General features: G+C 42.9%; 1 protein-coding gene across 7 annotated transcripts in view; it reads right to left on the bottom strand.

The window, feature by feature from the left end:
* EVI5 (ecotropic viral integration site 5) overlaps positions 1-22338 on the bottom strand; it is a 141866-nt gene that overhangs the window by 86437 nt on the left and 33091 nt on the right. For 6 of the 7 annotated variants that reach the window (XM_073571450.1, XM_073571448.1, XM_073571449.1 and 3 more), the window contains 7 exons: positions 13806-13998; positions 11584-11805; positions 9456-9530; positions 8039-8164; positions 6575-6718; positions 1854-1943; positions 549-646 (listed from right to left, as the gene is read on the bottom strand). In XM_073571450.1, the coding sequence (XP_073427551.1) occupies positions 549-646; positions 1854-1943; positions 6575-6718; positions 8039-8164; positions 9456-9530; positions 11584-11805; positions 13806-13998 (948 nt within the window). Of the gene's footprint in view, positions 1-548; positions 647-1853; positions 1944-6574; positions 6719-8038; positions 8165-9455; positions 9531-11583; positions 11806-13805; positions 13999-20282; positions 20414-22338 lie in introns of those variants that run through there. The other variant, XM_073571453.1, reaches the window with a different exon arrangement.

Genomic DNA, 22338 nt, shown 5'->3' with positions numbered 1-22338 from the left:
CACTGGATATTTTATTTTTTTTTCCATTCTAATGTTTCCTCCTCTCTTTTAAAAAGGGTTTTCTTACCATCAGATACAAATATGATCACAATATATATTAACTATTGCGCAAGATCCATACAGTTATAGGAGAATTGCAGGACGAGCGAGGACACAGGGCTCAGAGTGGAGCTGCGGCACCAAACCAGGAGCAAAGTATATTTTATATAGCATCTGTGTGTCAATCACTACTTATAAACCACTGTTAAAAAACGGCTATAAAAATGTCCAATCCCCTGGCCATCACTAAAGTTCTTGTTCGTCAATATGAAAAGTACAGTCATGCACTTCCATGCTTTGTATGCTACATTTTCTTTTTTTCTTTGATGTGGTGTTGCAACATGTTGGTGACAATGCAACCACATAGAAATACATTATGGTGTGACGTAGCAGTGGCATAACGTGAGCTATGGCCACGAGACTGTCCGTCATGGCCAATGTCCCTAAGTACCTCTAAGCTTTGTACTTAACTTGGAACTGTACATGCCTGCTGCCGCTAAATCACTTACTTTTTCATCTTTTTTGCATTGTATTTCACTTGATAGGCAGCTTGAATTAGTTTCTCAGGACCACCATCAAACTGATGTGGAATGACCTTCTGAAAGTGCTGCAAGAGAGAAAACAGGTTACAGAGCCAGATAAGTACAACTCCATATGTACCCCAATATAGTATACACAATAGCAGCAAAAAATTAGAGTAAAGTGCAATGTGCAAGTAGATACTTTAATGATGGAATAAATTACTAAAGCAAGACTAAAAATGATCAATTGCCAAAGTGACCAAAAGAGCCCTAATGACCCAAATTAGGCTAATAAGTAAAACTACACAGACATGTACAAATACCAGCAAAATAAAGTCCTACAGTGCTAGATGCTGATTGCACTAAAAGTGCTATTAGCTATTAAACGACCAATATGAATCCCACAAAGGGTTAGAAATGCAATGCACACATATAGGATCCGAAAGCATAAACTTAACCGGTTGTATGGGATGGCACAAATGTCCCTACTGCCCCAACGCACATTTCATACTAGACTTCTTCAGGAGGCGCCTCCTGAAGAAGTCTATTACGAAAAGTGCTTTGGGGCGGCAGGGACATTTGTGTCATCCCATACAACCAGCTGTACTTAGCTGGATCTGTTAATTTGTCTTATATAATTGTATTTCATAGATAACACTTGTTCCTGTTCAATTGGTGTCCAGCAGTGTGGTATTACCAGTTTTAGATTGTGAATGTTTCAATAAAATTCTACCTTTTTGGATTATACTCTTTGGTGGTAATTCATAGACTCCCTTCCTTTGTTTTGGTTTAATCGTATTTTTGAGTTTTTGTCCTTGAGATTTAATTTGGGACTTTTGTGTTGTAAGAGAGAAAACAGACATCCTTCACACCAAAGCAGAGATCAGCAGAAAATTCTTCAAAGGCACAAGATAACATTTCATAGATGACTGTAGAAATTTTTATATTATGCTTGTGATATATCATGCTTGTGATATGTTATAGCTCCAACATTCTGCAGCGCTTTACATACATCACTGCTCCAACTGCGGCATACAATTTAAATTCCCCATCAGTATGTCCTTGAACTAGTGTGGGAGGAAAATCAGAACTCGGAGGATATCCACACAAACACTAGGAAAGTGCACAAACTCCTTGCAGATGTTGTCCACGGTGGGACTTAACACCAAGAATCTAGAGCTGCAAAACAACAGTGCTAACCACTGAGCCACCATGGAAACTTACAGAATTCTTTATTGGGTATTCAGATCATTTCATTAAAAAACATCTGCAGGTATAATCGCAATTAATTACCTGTAACATCCCTTCCATATCCAGCTGCATTAATTCTGCCTGGTTCATCTGAAGAACAGCAAGGCCGACTCGAAAAACTATTTCTAATCCCTGGAAATTAAAGAGTGGAGGATTATTACCGAGATGCTCATTGAGAACAAATATACACACAGCAGTCAAGACATTTTTACTTTATGCAAGTTTAAAGTGCTTCTTATTTTACTTGCACCACTTTGGTATTATTAAAGGGAGCACCCAGAAAGCGCCCCCTGCTGATATTCCATAGTAGTGTGTACGGGAGTCAGAGGGGGCGATAGTTTGCTCCTCTACTCAGATGCCATCTTCAACATGAGCCGCTCTGTAATACTGCACGTGAACGAGACATGTAATATTACTTTCCTCCTGTGGAAATGTCTGGCTGATCACTGCTTTCCTTGAAAAAAAATAAATAAATAAATAAATCTCATCACTGAGAAAACCCACTATCTGAATGGAGTTAAAGGGGTTTTCCCACTAACAAAGTTAATTTTAATGAACAGATCTTTGAATAATTTCCACAATTGGATGTGTGTAAATAAAATGTTCCTGTGAGGAGATAATCTTATAAATGTGCCCCTGCTGTGTACTGTGTCTGATCATATCACAGCTCCTGGGCAGGGGAGGGAAGCAAAAGAGGATACAGGCAGGACAGCATGGGATCACAGCTGATTGTTAGGTAAAACATTGATGAAAAATAGGCAGGGAGATATTTTACCTCACAAAATAAAACGATAGTTGTGATCCCATCCTGTCCTGTCTGTATCCTCTTTCGCCTCCTCCCCTGCCCAGGGGATGTGGTATGATCAGACCATGTTCCTGTACGGTCAGACACGGCCATTACACAGTACACAGCAGGGGCACATTTATAAGATTATCTCAGCACAGGAACATTTTTTTTTTTTTTTTTACACACATTCAATTGTGGAAATTATTATTATTCCAAGATCTATTGATTAAAATGTAGATTAAAATTTACTTTGTTAGGCCGGAGTCAGACACAACGTATAAAAATACGGTCCATTATATATATATATATATATATATATATATATATATATATGTGTGTGTGTGTATATATGTATGTGTGTGTATATGTATATATATATATATATATATATATATATATATATATATATATATATATATATATATATACATATATATACATATATATATACATATACACACACATACACATATACACACACACACATATATATATATATATATATATATATATATATATATATATATATATATATATATATATATATATATATATATACACACATACATACATACACATACACACACACACCGTATATACTCGAATATAAGCCGAGATTTTCAGCCCATTTTTTGGGGGGCTGAAAGTCCCCCCCCTCGCAGCTTATATTCGAGTCATACACCGGGGGGTCGGAGGGGGGGGCGGGGGTGTCAGGTCATACTTACCCGTCCTGACGCTGTCTCTTGAGCCCCCAGCTTCTCCCCGTGCTCTCTCTTCTTGCGTTCAGCGGTCACGTGGTACCGCTCATTAAAACTCATGAATATGCGCATATTCATGAGTTTTAATGAGCAGTATCACCTGACTGCTGAACGCAGGAAGAGAGAGCGTGGAGAAGCTGGGGGCTCAAGACACAGCGTCAGGACGGGTAAGTACAGCGATACTCACCTGTCCTGCGTCCATGGCTGCTTGCTGCTGTCTGTCATCAGTGACTTCAGACAGCAGAGGGCGTGGTGACGTGAATAGTGCGCGCCGCGCCCCCTGCAGTCTGAACACTGACTGATGACGTGGCAGATAGCGGTGAGCAGCCATGGACGCAGGACAGGTGAGTATCTGACACCCAGCGACGGAGAGGCGAGTATGTCATTTTTTTATTTTTACATGCAGCAGCACATGGGGGAATAATCTAATGAGCTTCTTATGGGGTCAGCATTTGGGGGAATAATCTAAGGAGGATCTTATGGGGGCAGCATTTGGGGGAATAATCTAAGGAGGTTCTTATGGGGGCAGCATATGGGGGAATAATCTATGGAGCTTCTTATGGGGGCAGCATATGGGGGAATAATCTAAGGAGCTTCTTATGGGGGCAGCATATGGGGGAATAATCTAAGGAGCTTCTTATGGGGTCAGCATATGTGGGAATAATCTATGGAGCTTCTTCTGGGGACACCATATGGGGGAATAATCTATGGAGCATTTCCCACCCTAGGCTTATACTTGAGTCAATAAGTTTTCCCAGTTTTTTGTGGCAAAATTAGGGGGGGGGGGGGTCGGCCTATACTCGAGTATATACACATACACACTGTATATATATGTATTAATATATATATATATATATATACACATACATACATACACTTATACACAGTGCCTACAAGTAGTATTCAACCCCCTGCAGATTTAGCAGGTTTGATAAGATGCAAATAAGTTAGAGCCTTCAAACTTCACACAAGAGCAGGATTTATTAACAGATGCATAAATCTTACAAACCAAAAAGTTATGTTGCTCAGTTAAATTTTAGTAAATTTTAAACATAAAAGTGTGGGTCAATTATTATTCAACCCCTAGGTTTAATATTTTGTGGAATAACCCTTGTTTGCAATTACAGCTAATAATCGTCTTTTATAAGACCTGATCAGGCCGGCACAGGTCTCTGAAGTTATCTTGGCCCACTCCTCCATGCAGATCTTCTCCAAGTTATCTAGGTTCTTTGGGTGTCTCATGTGGACTTTAATCTTGAGCTCCTTCCACAAGTTTTCAATTGGGTTAAGGTCAGGAGACTTACTAGGCCACTGCAACACCTTGATTTTTTCCCTCTTGAACCAGGCCTTGGTTTTCTTGGCTGTGTGCTTTGGGTCGTTGTCTTGTTGGAAGATGAAATGACGACCCATCTTAAGATCCTTGATGGAGGAGCAGAGGTTCTTGGCCAAAATCTCCAGGTAGGCTGTGCTATCCATCTTCCCATGGATGCGGACCAGATGGCCAGGCCCCTTGGCTGAGAAACAGCCCCACAGCATGATGCTGCCACCACCATGCTTGACTGTAGGGATGGTATTCTTGGGGTCGTATGCAGTGCCATCCAGTCTCCAAACGTCACGTGTGTGGTTGGCACCAAAGATCTCGATCTTAGTCTCATCAGACCAGAGAACCTTGAACCAGTCTGTCTCAGAGTCCTCCAAGTGATCATGAGCAAACTGTAGACAAGCCTTGACATGACGCTTTGAAAGTAAAGGTACATTACGGGCTCGTCTGGAATGGAGACCATTGCGGTGGAGTACGTTACTTATGGTATTGACTGAAACCAATGTCCCCACTGGCATGAGATCTTCCCGGAGCTCCTTCCTTGTTGTCCTTGGGTTAGCCTTGACTCTTCGGACAAGCCTGGCCTCGGCACGGGAGGAAACTTTCAAAGGCTGTCCAGGCCGTGGAAGGCTAACAGTAGTTCCATAAGCCTTCCACTTCCGGATGATGCTCCCAACAGTGGAGACAGGTAGGCCCAACTCCTTGGAAAGGGTTTTGTACCCCTTGCCAGCCTTGTGACCCTCCACGATCTGGTCTCTGATGGCCTTGGAATGCTCCTTTGTCTTTCCCATGTTGACCATGTATGAGTGCTGTTCACAAGTTTGGGGAGGGTCTTAAATAGTCAGAAAAGGCTGGAAAAAGAGATAATTAATCCAAACATGTGAAGCTCATTGTTCTTTGTGCCTGAAATACTTCTTAATACTTTAGGGAACCAAACAGAATTCTGGTGGTTTGAGGGGTTGAATAATAAATGACCCTCTGAATAAACTTTTCACAATTTAAAAAAAAATTAAACAAAGAAATAACATTCTTTTTTGCTGCAGTGCATTTCACACTTCCAGGCTGATCTACAGTCCAAATGTCACAATGCCAAGTTAATTCCGAATGTGTAAACCTGCTAAATCTGCAGGGGGTTGAATACTACTTGTAGGCATTGTATATCCAATTTTTTTTTCTATGTGTATATATCCATTCTTTCTATTCTTTATTAAACATGTCAGTGTGATTTTACTGTATTGTGAACTGAATTGCCGGCTTTTGTTAAAGGACACAGGTGCGTATTTCTCGCAAGTCACACGTATGATCCGTGTGTAATCCGCATTTTTATTCCTCCCATAGACTTGCATTGGCGTATTACGGGCGTAATACGCTGACTATCGCAGCATGCTGCGATTTTCTCAGCCCATATAATATTGCAGAGGAAAAAAAAAAAAAAAAAACGGCTGATGGGAGCGGCACCGTAGATTAACAATGGTCCGAGTGCAGTGTGTTTTTTCACGCATAGCACTCGTCCGTATTTCTCGCTAGTATGAGGCCGGCCTAAGTGGGAAAAACCCTTTAACTCGGATAAGATTCTCTCCAGGGAAGCTCTGACTCACCATGCATTTCCCATGCAGTCCAGCACACAGGTAGTACTACGTGCCAGCTACATCCCATGAATGACTATCCATATACTGCATGACATGGCTCTCTCCTGCACACAATGGCCTTTCTCAGCCCCGTGAATAGAGATTAGAGCAGCGGCCTTCCCTCTACGAGGTCTATTAACTGGTAGTATTTGGACTGCTGAAATTAGACCCCTTCTCCAATAGTATTCTGGTCAAAACGTGAACATATGAGGAGGTGAAGGAATAAAGGATGTGTGTTTTGTTTGTTTTTTTCCCATTATGATTCTTACCTCAGACATAAATATATCAAATATTCTTGTGGCGATTGGTAGTGGGAAACTTGTAAGAAAAATAGTCAAAAACCACGAAGACGCATACATAGAGGTATGAAAACTCTGGGCTTGAAAGTGCACAAATAGCTCCGGCAGCTGTTCCTGTAAGAAAGAAAGTACTGGTGACCATCAATAGCAGGTAACAGTCATACCCCACTACAATTAATAAGAGCATTATATTATAGAATTGTCACTGTAAGTGATTTGTGAAGCCACAGACTGTGCAGACCAGCGGCACGGTTGCAGTGCCGGCCTCACCCGTGCACTCTCTGCTGCATCAGAGTTGTACAAGTACACTGGAGCTGGCCGGATCCAGAAATCCTGTCCGCTTCAGACCAGCGCTAACAAGCTCTACTGTAAAGGGCTTGTAAGCGCTGCACTCCTCTAGAAGACTGATCACCAGAAACTGTGGCAGTGAGCAATAACCTAAGCAATGAGAACGCCGAGTATTTTTAATGAGTATATTGTAAAGTCAAGCAGCTTTGCAATTTTACCCATTTAAGAACCACCATTAAGTACGGCTTCTTAAAGGGGTACAGAACTTATAGCAGTTTTGAAAGAAAAAGAACTGTAAAGAGGTATCATGGGACAACAGTAGCAAGGCAGGGATAATCCAAGTGATGGCGACTTTCTAGCCCCAACCAGACCCTATAACAGACCTTATTCCCTGCAGGGTGCACTTGGCACAGTATTGCTCATGTTGTAATGGATGTAACTAGAGTTGAGCAACTTTGGTCAGATCGGATTTCGTGAAACCCGACTAAAACAAAATTTGAGTCGGACGAAACTGGTCCGACTAGGGCAAAAAAAGTCGGAGTTTCGTCCAAAACCCGACCCCAATGTAAGTCAATGGGGAATAAAAGTCGGCATTGAGTGGATGAATGTCATCCGCTCAATGCCGACTTTTATTCCCCATTGACTTTCATTGGGGTCGGGTTTTGGACGAAACTCCGACTTTTTTTGCCCTAGTCGGACCAGTTTCATCTGAAACAAATTTTGTTTCAGTCGGGTTTCACGAAACCCGATCCGACCAAAGTCGCTCAACTCTAGATGTAACTATTACTGCTCAGTATAATTCAGTCTCATTCAAGGGAATGAGACTCAATGTCACACTAGGCACAGCTACTACCAAAAGTACCAAGCTGTGCCCGGTAATCAAGGGACGGGATATGGTGGCGTCAGCCAGAAGTGTGGCTCTCAGTCATTGCTGACCCATCATTGCCATTGGCCATAGACTATAGAATTGCTCAGACAAGTTCAGAAAGAAGCTCAAAAAAGTTTATAGTTGCAATAATTTCACAGTCATCTTGGTGTTTTGATGGAGCAGTGTATAAAAAATAAAACTAGAAGGAGGTGCAAGCCGCGTTCCAGCAGAGCCGGTGATTTTATCCTGGAATTTAAGTGGACGAGTGTGAACCTCACCTGAATCATGCACTCAAACTGGTACATGCACAGGCCCAGCTCAGCCATGCTGGGTTTAAAGAGCTCCCGAAGACGATAGTCCTGCATTAACTTTACAAAGACACAAAATGCTTCTTCTTCTGGCATCTAGAGGGAACAGAGAGCAAAGAGACCAAGAAAAATAAACCAGGAACATGATCTATGCCTGCTTAATTAGGATTCTTTATACATTGAGGAGGATAGTAATAAATCTAGTCAGAATTAGCCAAACGGAGTAAAGACTCCTATATTCATTATACAAAAATTAGAGGGACTGGCCGATATTATCAGGAAGTCGCCAAGCACCTTAGACTAAAGGTCTGGCTACATGGACCAGAAATCCACAGGACAGGTGAGAAGTTGCTGATTGATGGTTGTTTGGGACAGGAAATTTTATCGCAACTACTAAATAGAGCGGCAGGTCAGATTCTCCATGGAACTGCCGAAAAAAAGCACAGCTCATCAGTCCCATAGGGAATAAATGGAGCAGGGGTCACACGTGCACTTCTGCCCCATTCTAATGGAGCTAAAAGTGACCCGTTGCACCAACTGATCTAGAACAAATGTTGGGACCTGCAACAATCAACAAGGTATCACCGATCCCAGACAACCCCAATTTGTGCTTTATACATTTATTAAAAAAAGATTATAGATTGTTGCAAAACGTCTAGAATGTGTCAAAATGGCATCAGCTGCGTTAATGCCTAAATGGCAGGAACGGTGTAAGATGGGCGATACACAACAGATGTGCCCGTGCAAGAAGAGCCAAATGTCATAGAAAAATTAATTCTCTTCTCTGAAGTATTGGACACTTGCATTACTTGTATGAAGACCGTTTGATTTCAATATTTAAATTGTATCTTTTAAAAACATAAAAATAGATAATTGCACCGTTTAGGTCACGCGTAACTAAGGCTAGCTTCAGACTAGCGTTTTAGCCCGCAGCGCACGGTTGCCGCTAAACCCCGCCCCCTCCGATCTTCTCCTCCTAGTGTCGCACATCGCTGCATGCAATCTTCACACCCTATCTTTAGCATAGAGTGCGCTGGCCGTGCGCTAGCAGAATTTTGCGTGCGCTTCTCCCTTTTGACGGTGCTCCAAGCTCATCAAAATGCAACACGGTGTGTTCGGCGCACCGTTAAAAGGGCGCAGCGCACGCAAAATCCTACTAGCGCACCCTATGCTAAAGATAGGGTGTGCAGATCACATGCAGTGATGTGCGACACTAGGAGGAGATGACCGGAGGGGGCGGGGCTTAGCGGCGGCCGTGCGGGCCAAAACGCTTGTCTGAAGCTAGACTTAGAACATTTCTGAAGCATGAACGACCAGGTTTCCAGCCAATCGAGCAGATTTAGATTTGTTGGGTGACTGCGAAATATTATTGCACTTCTGGACTTACTTGCATAAGAAGAAGACCTACAATAAATGCACTTCCCTGGCAGTACCCGACTTCACGATCGACTAATGAATATGCCTGTGAAAAAAAATAAAAATATTACATATTTATTGATATTGCAATATGGCAAAATGCCTGTATATACTGGCAATGGTAAAAAGCCTAAACGGACAATCATGTCAGCTTTCTTTCAAAAACAGTGACGCACTAGTCGACAGGTTACATTTGGAAATGCAAATTAAAGGGAACCGGTCACGTCCTTTTTTGCATGTAAACGAGCCCCATTGGCTAAATGAGCAGGTACGATATAAACTATATAAAAGTGCTCTTTCCACATGATCAGACCACTGTTTTTAATGGAAGAAAAAAAAAGAAAAAAAAAAATACGTGTTAAATGATGCACTGGGGACAGTTTACATGCTACAAAAGGACATGACAGGTTCCCTCTAATTTCAATTGAAAGCCTAGAGAAGAAAATAGATGGGTCACTTGTAGTAAATGGTACAGTACCCAACCCCTCAAATTAAAACCCAATAAACATAAAATACATCAAAATTAAAAAGTATTTTTTTTTAATTAGTTTCATAAAAAGTTAAACGTGGCTGGCAATAAGTATTTTGAGATGGATCTTACAAATTATTGACTTGGAGTGCCGTCAGAGTGGAGGGGCTCAGCATACCACCTCTTACCCGACGGCATCCCCTTCTCTTTTTATTAGCCAGCCTGGTGCATGTGTGCCATTTTGCCTGGAATTTTTAGTGTAATCTGTAACAGCGGCGCCAATCTGTACCTAAAGTAGAACATACCTCAGAATTTCTACAGTGACCACCAGCAAAAACTGCAGTCGGTGATGTTAAATCTGCAGCATGTGGACAAGACCGTATGCCAGTCTTTTTGGGTCCTGTAGGAGTAAGACGCACTAAACTAAGAGGCGGGTGCATGAATTTATATGGAACGTCTTTTAGCTGCCAGGCGCCAAAGTAAGAAATGGACAATGGTCAGTAACTGGAACATGATTCGGTCATAATTTAAGACACTTTTGTGGCCTAAATGATGAATTTGTCGACCAGGTTCCTTCCCAGCATCTTAAAGGAGTTGAGAACCATAGAAATCATAAGGAGTATAAAGTCCATGTTGTATAAAAATTATATAATTTATTAATCATATATGCCACAAACAATGGGTACATACAAATACAAAACAGGATCAGGTAATGAAGGCTAGGTCACTGGTTAAATATTCACATAAAGTGCCATACACAGTAAACATAATGCCATAGGAATTGATTATGTAGATAGTTGCCAGTATAAATAGAGTCCCCCAGAGTTGGAACTGGCCAAAGAAAGATTAATTATAACCCATAATTATATACATCAAGTGCTTACCCATGAGCGATATAAATCAGGACCATCAATAGCAGGCACCTTGAAAAAGAGCAGCGAAACGCGCGTTGGTGGCGGGCGGCTCTGGTCCTGATTTATATCGCTCATGGGTAAGCACTTGATGTATATAATTATGGTTTATAATTAATTGTACTTTGGCCAGTTCCAACTCTGGGGGACTATTTATACTGGCAAGTATCTATATAATCAATTCCTATGGCGTTATGTTTTCTGTGTATGGCACTTTATGTGAATATTTAACCAGTGACCTAGCCTTCATTACCTGATCCTGTTTTGTATTTGTATGTACCCGTTGTTTGTGGCATATATGTTTAATAAATTATATATTTTTTTTATACAACATGGACTTTATACTCCTTATGATTTCTATGGTTCTCAAGCTTTAGTGTGGAGTGTCCCTATGGGAGCCCTTTATGACTTAACATGGTTGCAGGTCGAGCGGGCGTCCCATATAATATTGTGCCTTGGTTGGTCTGTTATTATCTTAAAGGAGTAGGCTGAAAAATATAAAAATTAGCTATTTTTTTTCACAATGACTTTTTTCACAACAGTTTTACACCAGTATTCTGGAAAAACTGGTTTGCTGGATCTTGGAGGCCTTAATGTAGCTTGGAGGCAAACCTTTATGAAGCATAATCACTGCACGTACAAGGCCACGTCTGATGGATACAGAAACTGCCGACTACACACATAAGGGGGTTCAGTATAGATCAGTCTCCAGTACAAACCTTCATCACATTGAACAGAACTTCTTGCCCAAGGCTATCCTCCTTAAAGAAATCATGCTCTGGGTACGTCCTGGCAATGTCTCGTCTGATGAGTTTTTCACAAGGCGACGTCATTTTCAGCAGATCGGAATACTGCTCTTTAATTGGCATATTCTGAGCATTGCATAATAGTTGCCATACGATTGCACGAAAGTGGTGCGGGATCCCTTTCCTGACAAGTTCCTGCAATAAAGAAAAACAAATTAAAGGAACACATCGCTACCACCACGATATTTTACATATTACATATCAAAGAGGGTTTTCCACTACTTCCTATATTGACGATAACACAGTCGGAGAGTGGACACCACTCAGAACGCCACCGATCAGAAGTTCAACATCTGGAGCAGATCACCACATCTCTACAAACGATTCAGCAGATCCTGCTCGGCACAGATCATCAGCTCCTTTTAAAAAGAACAGAAGTTCTTCTGCCAGTAGCTGAGAGCGGCCACAGCGCAGTATCTGCTCCGTACACTGCGTACCTTCTGCCTGAGCTGATGACAGCGGATTGGTGGGAGTGCTGGGTGGTCCCCATAGCCTAAACCAGTCAGATTCCTAGCAAGGAGATTGTGCATTTAAAAAGGAGTTAGTCTCAAAGGACATCACTTTACAGGGATGGTCAACTACTGGATGACCTTTGCTTAAAGCAGGGGTGGGGAACCTCAGGCCCCAGGGCCATTTACGGCCCTCGATGACCTTTTATCAGGCCCCCGAGCAGATTCTCAGGGACCGCATCCTTGGGCAGGGAGCTGTATTTTGATTGTCACACTCTCATTAATTTCTTCTTCCTCTGTTAGCACACACACGCAGTGTTCACTACTGATCACCGAAGGGCATGCAATGAAACACTAAGTCATGAAACCAGTGCTAGAGTCTAGATGTACTTTGTGGGCGGAGTTTGTACGGCCCCCAAAGGATGGTATAAATATCCAAATGGCGCTTGGCAGAAAAGATTCCCCACCCCTGGCTTAAAGGATTTGTTCATTTCCAGTAAATTACAAAATAAAGGTTATTATAAAGAAACAATCCAAACCATGCTACACTCACCTTCCCCAGGTCCAACAAATTCTCCACTGCTGCTCCCAATGCCTGGTATTGGTTATGGCACTGAACATGCTGAATGCATGGCAACCAGTGAACGCTGCTCCTCTGCCAGTGTAGACGGATTAATGCCCCCTTCTGAGCGGCTGAGCTCACCGATTGGCTACTGCACGGCCAACGTGACATCAACGACACAGCCAATGCCAGACACCGGGAGCAGCAGCAAAGAATAGACGGTGGACTCCGGGAAGGAGACTACAGCACAGTTTGTTTCTTTATAACAACTTATAGCCAGGGACATTCATTTACTGAAAGGAAACAACCCATTTAATCAATTCAGAACCATATAGAAAAGAAAAACAATGTATACACACCTCCATTACAGCAATGTTGATGCTCCCACTTCTTTGTGGGGGTTGATTTGACAATATGTCACAAGACTGCTGCTGCCAGTGATCGCTGACCAGTTGCAGCCTATACCATTTTAAGGGCTTATCTGGCCTTAGAGTGACTGCAGACTTGTAGCCTGACTGCAGACATGCGAATCCCCACGTTGATGTGAGGATTCTCTAATTCAGAGAGTGGTGGGTGCGTGACTGCAAGCATGAGACTTGCATACATGCGGTCACATGCCGACTAGACATGTCGGATTCGATCAATGCAAATGCATTGAGCGAGGCTGGAAAGGTCTAGTAGGCATGTGGCTCGAAGTAGGCAAATCACATACTTTCGGTAACACCGCTCCCAGTGCCGGCACTGGAGAATCCTCATAGCATTGTGCACAATGTGAGGATTCACCAGTCTGCAGGCACAGAGTGACGACAGACATCTAGCCCACGGCCTGACAAACCCTTTAATGAAAGCAGAAATTGCCTTTTGTGGAATATTGATGAGCCGCAGCCCAACATGTGACCACTGACGTTAATGTCACGAGGTGTGGTTACCTGAAGACTATGCCCCTATAGACCGGTATAGGGTCCTGTGTGCACCCCATAGCTCTAACGCATGGTGTGACTGAAGCCTTAGGCAATCCTCCCATCAGACACATTCTACATGAATACCAGACCACAAAACAAATCCTTCAGACTTATTTTTCCAATAACCACACTACTAGCGCAATGACCCAGCACTAGCATTACCTTAATTTGCTTCTCCTTCTTCTTATAGGCCTCCTCCCATTCATTGACGATTCTTCCCCAGAGCAGCCAGGCATCTTCCTCCTGATGGTGGCTGAGGTTACTGGATGCCGAGGAGCTCGACACCAGCGAAGAGCCACTGTTTCTTCTTGACCCATTGACAGATCGCAGAGATTTACTGTCTGTTTCCAGCAGCCTGGAAAGCAGATAAAGCAATGCATTCAATACCAGCAGGACAACCCGTGCGTCATATGATGGATGTCAATGTGTTATCGGAAGGCTTTGTTCAGTTTTTGAAGCTGCGTATTAAAAAAAAAAAAAAAAAGCAAAATAACCCATTTTACTTAATGAGTGCAGAAAATCTGCAACATCAAAAGCTCATGGTGGGAATGGAGCCTTATGTGTGGATAACAGTGTGGAGTGGGTGGGCAGGGGTGTGGTGGACATAGATGCAAGAAATCCCCCAATCAGCCATATATAAAGCTTCATAAATAATGAAAAAATAAAAAAAACACAAGAGTGAGAATTTTCATTTCACATGGAAATTGTTATCAGAGCCAACCTAACCTAACGCATTAATTAAAAGCAACAGCAAGATGTAAGAAGTCTCTACGTTATTCTGAATGGTGATTACTGATTAACGTGACAGCCCTGGAGGTCTTCTGGCGGCAGTTTTCACTATGACAACACTTCCCGTCGTGCATGTTAGCAATCCAGCATAGTGAGTGACATACGAGGCATGCAAATCGCAGGTATGGTATGCGGCAACGCCCTGCTCCCGTATCTCCCCTTGAGTTTTAGGAGGGGTCCTGTGCACATCCTCTTTAAAGATTAGGGTACAATAACTAGGCCATAAATATTTGGATGGGAAAATTCCATTAATGTTTACATCATTACCATCGCTATCCAAAAACTCCAAGTATTCTTACAGGGCGGATATGCTGCAGATTTTCTGCCTTGGATTTGTGGACGGAAAAATTCACAGAATACTACAAGTCTCTCCATACCCGAATCTGCACGGAAATTCAGCACACATGCTCCATTGCGACACACAGCGATTTATGCTGTGGATTTTTTGTTTTGCAATGATTAGGGTGACATTCGCAGCAAATCTGCAGTAAATTTTGAGAAGCAAGGGTGGTGGGAAATCTGCTGCTTGTGGACGTATCCTAAAGTAGTGAAAAATTCTCTAAAGTGCTCTCGCTGCCTATTGGAGATATGATGCTGTGGCTCTTTAGGCAGTTTTTCTTTTAAATGCTATTAAAAAGAACAGACCAATAATATAATATAATAATAGGCCCAATCTTTATCACATAGATTGGTAACACCACCGCCTGCACCACCATCAACCTCATGGATGTGACCATCACACCATCTTGGCATATTTCTCAAGGAGGGCCTCACTTTAGTGGAGATCATCTCCATTTCACCGCAGTGAGATCATTTCTTCTCTTCGGCTGCTCGGACCCTCCAGTATTTCTACAGCTGTGATTTTGCTCAGTCATTTCAGGAGGGATTTACCAGTGACGCTCAGACCCCATCATCACAGCTGCCAAAAAGAGAGCGAGGGCTGAGAAAAGGGATCAGGCTCACAGGTGAGGACGTTGTGAGAGGTCCGTGCAGCAAGAAACCGCACAGTGACCGAGGTGTTCACAAAAGGTATGCCATTCGCACCAATTTATGGGGGGGGGGGGGGGGGGGGGAAATGCCATGCAGGTACGCAGTAATCCACCAAACCAGATGTACTATAGAAATCAAATACTTTAAAAATATAAAAATCCAAAACACAAGAGACAGTCCCTTATTCAGCAATCTGTTCCCAAAATATTCCCTCGAAGCTCCGCCGTAGTCCATTTCCCCGAATCTTGATCTGCAGATTGAATAGCAGTAAAGTGACCACTATTCACAGGCGGAGGATAGTGACGACAACGCTCATCAGAGCTGCCGGTTCTCGCCAAGTGCAGCGGGAGTCAGCGACAATCATGAGCGCAGACCTGAGTACCCCGCACCTGTGAATAGAAGGAACATTACTGCTATTCATAGTTGCTGGATTCAGGGTATATGGACTACGGCAGCGCTTCATGGGAACATTTTGAGTAATAAATTGGTTAACGACGGAGAGTCTCGGAATAGTTTGATTACTTCGGACCTGCATGGGATTTCATTTTTTTTTTTTTTTTCTTCTTTTCAATAAATTGGTGAATGAGGACTTGTGTGGAGAAGTATTTTTTTCTGTGTGTTATTTTTTAATAGCAGGTTAGTAATGGGGGTGTCTGGTAGACACCTCAGCATTAATAACCCCAGGACACGATCGATGTAATTTTTGACAAATCACAGCTGTCATCAACCCCGAGAACCATTACCCTGAATGCCACAGAACCAGAGCAATCGGAAAGCGTTGGGCAAACAGCCAGAATTGGCACATCAAATGTGATGCTCCAATTCTGGGGTGGCTGCAGAATGGTAATTTTATTTTTAGGTCGGGAAGGGCCCAATAACCAGGGACCTTCAAAACCTGATAATATAAGACTACAGCTGTCTGCTTTACCTTTGCTGGTCATCAAAAATAGGGGGATCCTACGTCATTTTTTAAAATTATTAGGTTAATACATGCACAACAAGCCACACACACGGCACTAATTACATAGCTCATGGATATCTTTCTAACCATCTACTATATCTCTATCTATATATACACATCTCTCTCTTTGCACATCTAAATCTAGCATATCAAAAAGTCAAAACGCAAGGAAAAATGCAAGTGCATCTACAAAAACAGTCAGCAACGCCAGGAAAGCAGCTTGAAAAAGACTGTCGCCTTTTTCCTGAAGTGGCTTCACCTAGGAACATTTTGGAAGGACTGCCGGTGTCTTAAAGAAGTCATGCGCACATACCCGTACACCTTCACATACATGTCATATACCCATTCCTTTATTGCATTTTAAAAGTAGTCTTTTAGATAATTTTCCCCTGAGGTTACTGCAGCCGATCTGTGTCAAATCCACCCAATTTCCATTACATAATTTGGCTGCCAATTTCATTTTCTGAACTGCAAACAGAAGAAATCCACAGTAAAAGTGGACAAGCTGGGGCTTTAATAAAATCCGCACCACAGGTCACTTTCTGCTGCAGATTCAGCGTCATTTGGATGAGATTTGGTAAGACAACATCCACTTTGCTACTACTGACGCTGAATGCTCTCCAGCATATCCCATTCATTTAAAATACCATAAATAATCTAGTCCACATTTAAACTTTATTAATAAAGAATTAAATATATACAATACAGTTGTGGCCAAAAGTATTGACACCCCTGCAATTCTGTCAGATAATACTCAGTTTCTTCCTGAAAATGATTGCAAACACAAATTCTTTGGTATTATCATCTTCATTTAATTTGTCTTAAATGAGAAAACACAAAAAGAATTGTCCTAAAGCCAAATTGGATATAATTCCACACCAAACATAAAAAAGAGGGTGGACAAAAGTATTGGCACTGTTCGAAAAATCATGTGATGCTTCTCTAATTTGTGTAATTAACAGCACCTGTAACTTACCTGTGGCACCTAACAGGTGTTGGCAATAACTAAATCACACTTGCAGCCAGTTGACATGGATTAAAGTTGACTCAACCTCTGTCCTGTGCCCTTGTGTGTACCACATTGAGCATGGAGAAAAGAAAGAAGACCAAAGAACTGTCTGAGGACTTGAGAAACCAAATTGGGAGGAAGCATGAGCAATCTCAAGGCTACAAGTCCATCTCCAAAGACCTGAATGTTCCTGTGTCTACCGTGCACAGTGTCATCAAGAAGTTTAAAGCCCATGGCACTGTGGCTAACCTCCCTAGATGTGGACGGAAAAGAAAAATTGACAAGAGATTTCAACGCAAGATTGTGCGGATGTTGGCTAAAGAACCTCGACTAACATCCAAAAAAGTTCAAGCTGCCCTGCAGTCCGAGGGTACAACAGTGTCAACCCGTACTATCCGTCGGCATCTGAATGAAAAGGGACTGTATGGTAGGAGACCCAGGAGGAAGACCCCACTTCTTACCCCGAGACATAAAAAAGCCAGGCTGGAGTTTGCCAAAACTTACCTGAAAAAGCCTAAAACATTTTGGAAGAATGTTCTCTGGTCAGATGAGACAAAAGTAGAGCTTTTTGGGCAAAGGCATCAACAGAGTTTACAGGAGAAAAAAAGAGGCATTCAAAGAAAACACAGTCCCTATAGTCAAACATGGCGGAGGTTCCCTGATGTTTTGGGGTTGCTTTGCTGCCTCTGGCACTGGACTGCTTGACCGTGTGCATGGCATTATGAAGTCTGAATACTACCAACAAATTTTGCAGCATAATGTAGGGCCCAGTGTGAGAAAGCTGGGTCTCCCTCAGAGGTCATGGGTCTTCCAGCAGGACAATGACCCAAAACACACTTCAAAAAGCACTACAAAATGGTTTGAGAGAAAGCACTGGAGACTTCTAAGGTGGCCAGCAATGAGTCAAGACCTGAATCCCATAGAACACCTGTGGAGAGATCTAAAAATGGCAGTTTGGAGAAGGCACCCTTCAAATATCAGGGACCTGGAGCAGTTTGCCAAAGAAGAATGGTCTAAAATTCCAGCAGAGCATTGTAAGAAACTCATTGATGGTTACCGAAAGCGGTTGGTCACAGTTATTTTGGCTAAAGGTTGTGCAACCAAGTATTAGGCTGAGGGTGCCAATACTTTTGTCTGGCCCATTTTTGGAGTTGTGTGTGAAATGATCAATGTTTTGCTTTTTGCTTCATTCTCTTTTGTGTTTTTTCATTTAAGACAAATTAAAAGAAGATAATAATACCAAAGAATTTGTGTTTGCAATCATTTTCAGGAAGAATTGCAGGGGTGTCAATACTTTTGGCCACAACTGTAGAATTTAAGATAAATGACAGATTGGCGCGTCCTGGATTTGCAGTCATAGAGCGGTGTGTTGCTTTTGGAAGAACAGTTTGGCCACTACAGAGATGAGAAGTGTTTGTACCCGCAGCGTCCTTGAACATTGATGTTTGCATAAATGTATTAACCTCTGTTACAGACTGGCTTTTATCCTCACTGGTCCACTTCACTGTACTTGATATAAAATACCGTAATTAAAAAAGAAAACCTGGATGTGCAAAAAATATACCCCTAATAGCAAAAAAGGCGACTATTCACCTTAGACCCCTATCACACATCCGTATAATACTGGTACAAAAAAAAACAAAAAACAAAAAGACAGTACCGGTGCCGCCAGCGTTGTGGATCAGCATGCCACCAACATTGTGGATCGTTTTTCAGGTATGCCAAAATAAATTACAAAGCTTCTTCTTTGAAATGTTAAACACTTACAGCACACAGACTATACACAGACGCCACTCGTGTGCTGTACGCATTTTTCATGGACCCATAGGCTTGTATTGGCCCTTGTCATCCGTGATGCAGGTAAAAACATGGATATGCACAACAGCATAGACTACAATGGGTAACGTGTGGCCTCACAGACTTGACAAGGGTCCTCAGGGTGCATTTGGATGAGACAATGGTCAGGAACAAACATTTCTAGGAATGCTTGTTTTCTGATAACTGGCCTGTCTACATAGGCTATTAGTCACCCAACAAATGACCAAAAGGCTCGCTCGTTGGGTGACATTTTTAAGCCTTTTAGTCATTGGTCTGGTGTAAAGAGGAGATGTGCTGCGGAGAACAACTATATCCTACAAGGTACTTTGCGAGGAAGTGCAGGCGGTCTAAACAGGCAACTAAACGACTGCAGACCAGCATCTTGTAGGCAATCGTTTAGCACCGCAGATTGGCTGGTCTATACGTACCTTATAGGCCCCCATACACATTACACTAATATCAGTGGGTCCGGCTGACCGATCATTGGGACTGATGTTTACTGCACATGTCCGATTTCAGACTGCTGATGACATTGCTCTCCCGGAGATCAACCATCAGCTGACGTGTCAGTCGGCGGCGTTCCTGTCTATGGGTTAGTCGGCTGAAGCATGGTTCGGCTGACAGCCATCTTGGTGTATGGTCCGTTTTACATAGTGGCGAGCCGAACACCTCCGGCAGCGGCTCATCTATCTGGAGGAGAATGAGATCAGGTGATTGAGTGATCCTTTGATCTGGAGATGTTAGACGAGGGATTCAGGAGGTCCCCTTATACAGTGACAGTCGGCTCTTGCTGAAATCGTCAGGTTCAGATTGCTGTGATGTGTATGGGAGCCTCCAGGAGCAGGCTACACGGAATACGACAGGTTTATGAAATGTATAGAAATGGAAAGGCACCATGTAAGCATCTGGCTGCAACACTGTCCACCAGTGAAAAACTACATATATTACCACGAAATGCTAAACAGCAAAAAGTGACAACGTCATCCAAAACTTGCAAAAACAAAAGTAAAGATGAGAAGTTCAGATTCTCCACAGCACAACATGGCGACCTAAGCCACAGTATAGTGTTTACCTGAAAAGGTTGAGCACGGACATACTCCGTTTCTTGGTCTGAACACAAGCTGCGGCTCCCCGTCCGGCTGCAATTTCTGCCTCCAATATAATCTGCGCAACGATTCACCGCCACAAGCCGTACAGAGGCGAGGATGGACTGAGCCATGCCTGAACTCCGGGCAGCCGGCGTCTGTACACACACAGCAACCTTTGTCCTTCTACAGCAAACATGGAGAGGACAAAGGCTCAGACAACATTGCTTCACACTACTAAGCAGGACAGAAAGGGAAGGCTGTCTGAGCTCGGACTGGTCAGCATGGACTGGTTACACGGGTAACCAGCACCGGACAAGCCACGACTCACCATAACAGCGCAGGCACAATGGGAGCTAACCTGGGCATAATATAAAAATACATGAAGAATAAATCTCCGATAAGTAATTGGGATTTTACAACAGGTTCACAGACGTTCTTCCTGCTGGATGTAATACCGCCATATGGGCAAGAAAAAAAAAAACTGCAACATCCTCATCGGATGTTCTTACTGCACTAATGCCAGGAGCTCCGGTTACTGCACTAGTGACAGATGCACATTGTCACAAGCTACTCATTACTAGAAACAGCGCCACATTGTCCACTGCCTGTTTCTGGTATTGCATGTCAGCTTCTCTTTAACTTGAATGAAGCCATCACTAGGTTTTTGCTGTGTAATCTGAGAGCAGCATGATGTAAGGGTAGAGACCAAGATTCCAGTGATGTGTCATTCACTGGGCTGCCTGTTGTAGTTTTGATACAAGCAGTTCCTCTTGCTGCAGATCTAGCAGTGCCCGGAATGCAGAGCTGTGTATAACCCCGCCCACACCACTGACTCACAGATAGCTGCCAATCAGAGATGGGGGCGGGGTTACACAGCATTTGACTAGGAGGCACAAGACACCTAGTCCTGTAGTGTTAAAGGGACTGCGTTTGAACAGTCATTCTGTACTGGCAAAGTCCCACGGTGGGGTCAACCATTCATATACACCTTCCCACCTGCTTGTTTTCCCTCTCTCTTCACCCCCTCCTATGATTGACAGCTCTGCCTTCAAAGAGCCAGAGAAGGGTGGAGATAGAGGGAAATGTGTACTTGAATATATGGCCCCACCGTGATGCACTGAGTGCCTGTTATTGCCTTGAACAGTCATTCTGTGCCGACAGTCCCTCTAAAATCCTGCTAATAGAATATGGATTTTACTGAAACAATACACAGCCTAGCAAACAACAGTCACTAGAATCAAGGTCTGTCCATACATCATGCTGCTCTCAGAATACATCGCAAAAACCAGCTGACAGATTCACTTTAAAGGGACTGTCACAGTACAGAATGACTGTTCAAACCCAGTAGAGACATTAGGTGCATCATGGCAGGGCCAAACATTAAAATATACCTTCCCACATACTTAATTTCACTCCATCTCCACCCCCTCAACTTTGATTAATGGCGCTAGCTTCATAGAGGCAGGTAAAGGTGGAGAAAGATTGCGAACAAGCGGGTTGGAAGGCGCACTTAAAGGTTAGGCCCCGCCCTGATGCACCGAACGCCTGTACTCTGTTTCAACACTCATTCTGTGCCGACAGTCTCTTTACCAGGGCTGACCTGCAATCCCAGACAAACCCCACAGCCAAAAGTGATGCAGTCCGCTACTGTTCATACAATCAGCGCTGTGGACATCGGAAATGGGGAATTGCACGGTAACTATCTGGAGTGTAATGGCTATGTGGTACCGAGAAGTGTGGCCATTCCCCTGCCAATACAGTTACCATCACCATTCTGCACGTCAGCAGCATGTGGCTTCTTACCGCGCCAAATGGAGTAGTATCAAGTAGCCAAGAAAGTATATAGGTGTCGAGCTATACCCGACTGGTGACCAAACACCAAGGTCACTGATTCCAGAAGAAATAAGGGGGATGTTCACACCCAGCACATTTGTAACTTTTTTCCTGCACCAAAAAACAAAGTGGTGGCAGGAAAAATGCTTTAAACAAAATGCACATTTTTGTGTGCATTGGTAGCATTTTAACCTACATTTTTCACCC

This window comes from Dendrobates tinctorius, unplaced genomic scaffold (genome assembly GCF_039654945.1).
Source record: "Dendrobates tinctorius isolate UK_male_01 unplaced genomic scaffold, ASM3965494v1 ptg000029l, whole genome shotgun sequence".
Classification (NCBI taxonomy): Eukaryota; Metazoa; Chordata; class Amphibia; order Anura; family Dendrobatidae; genus Dendrobates; species Dendrobates tinctorius.
This window is presented reverse-complemented; position numbering and strand designations above follow the sequence as displayed.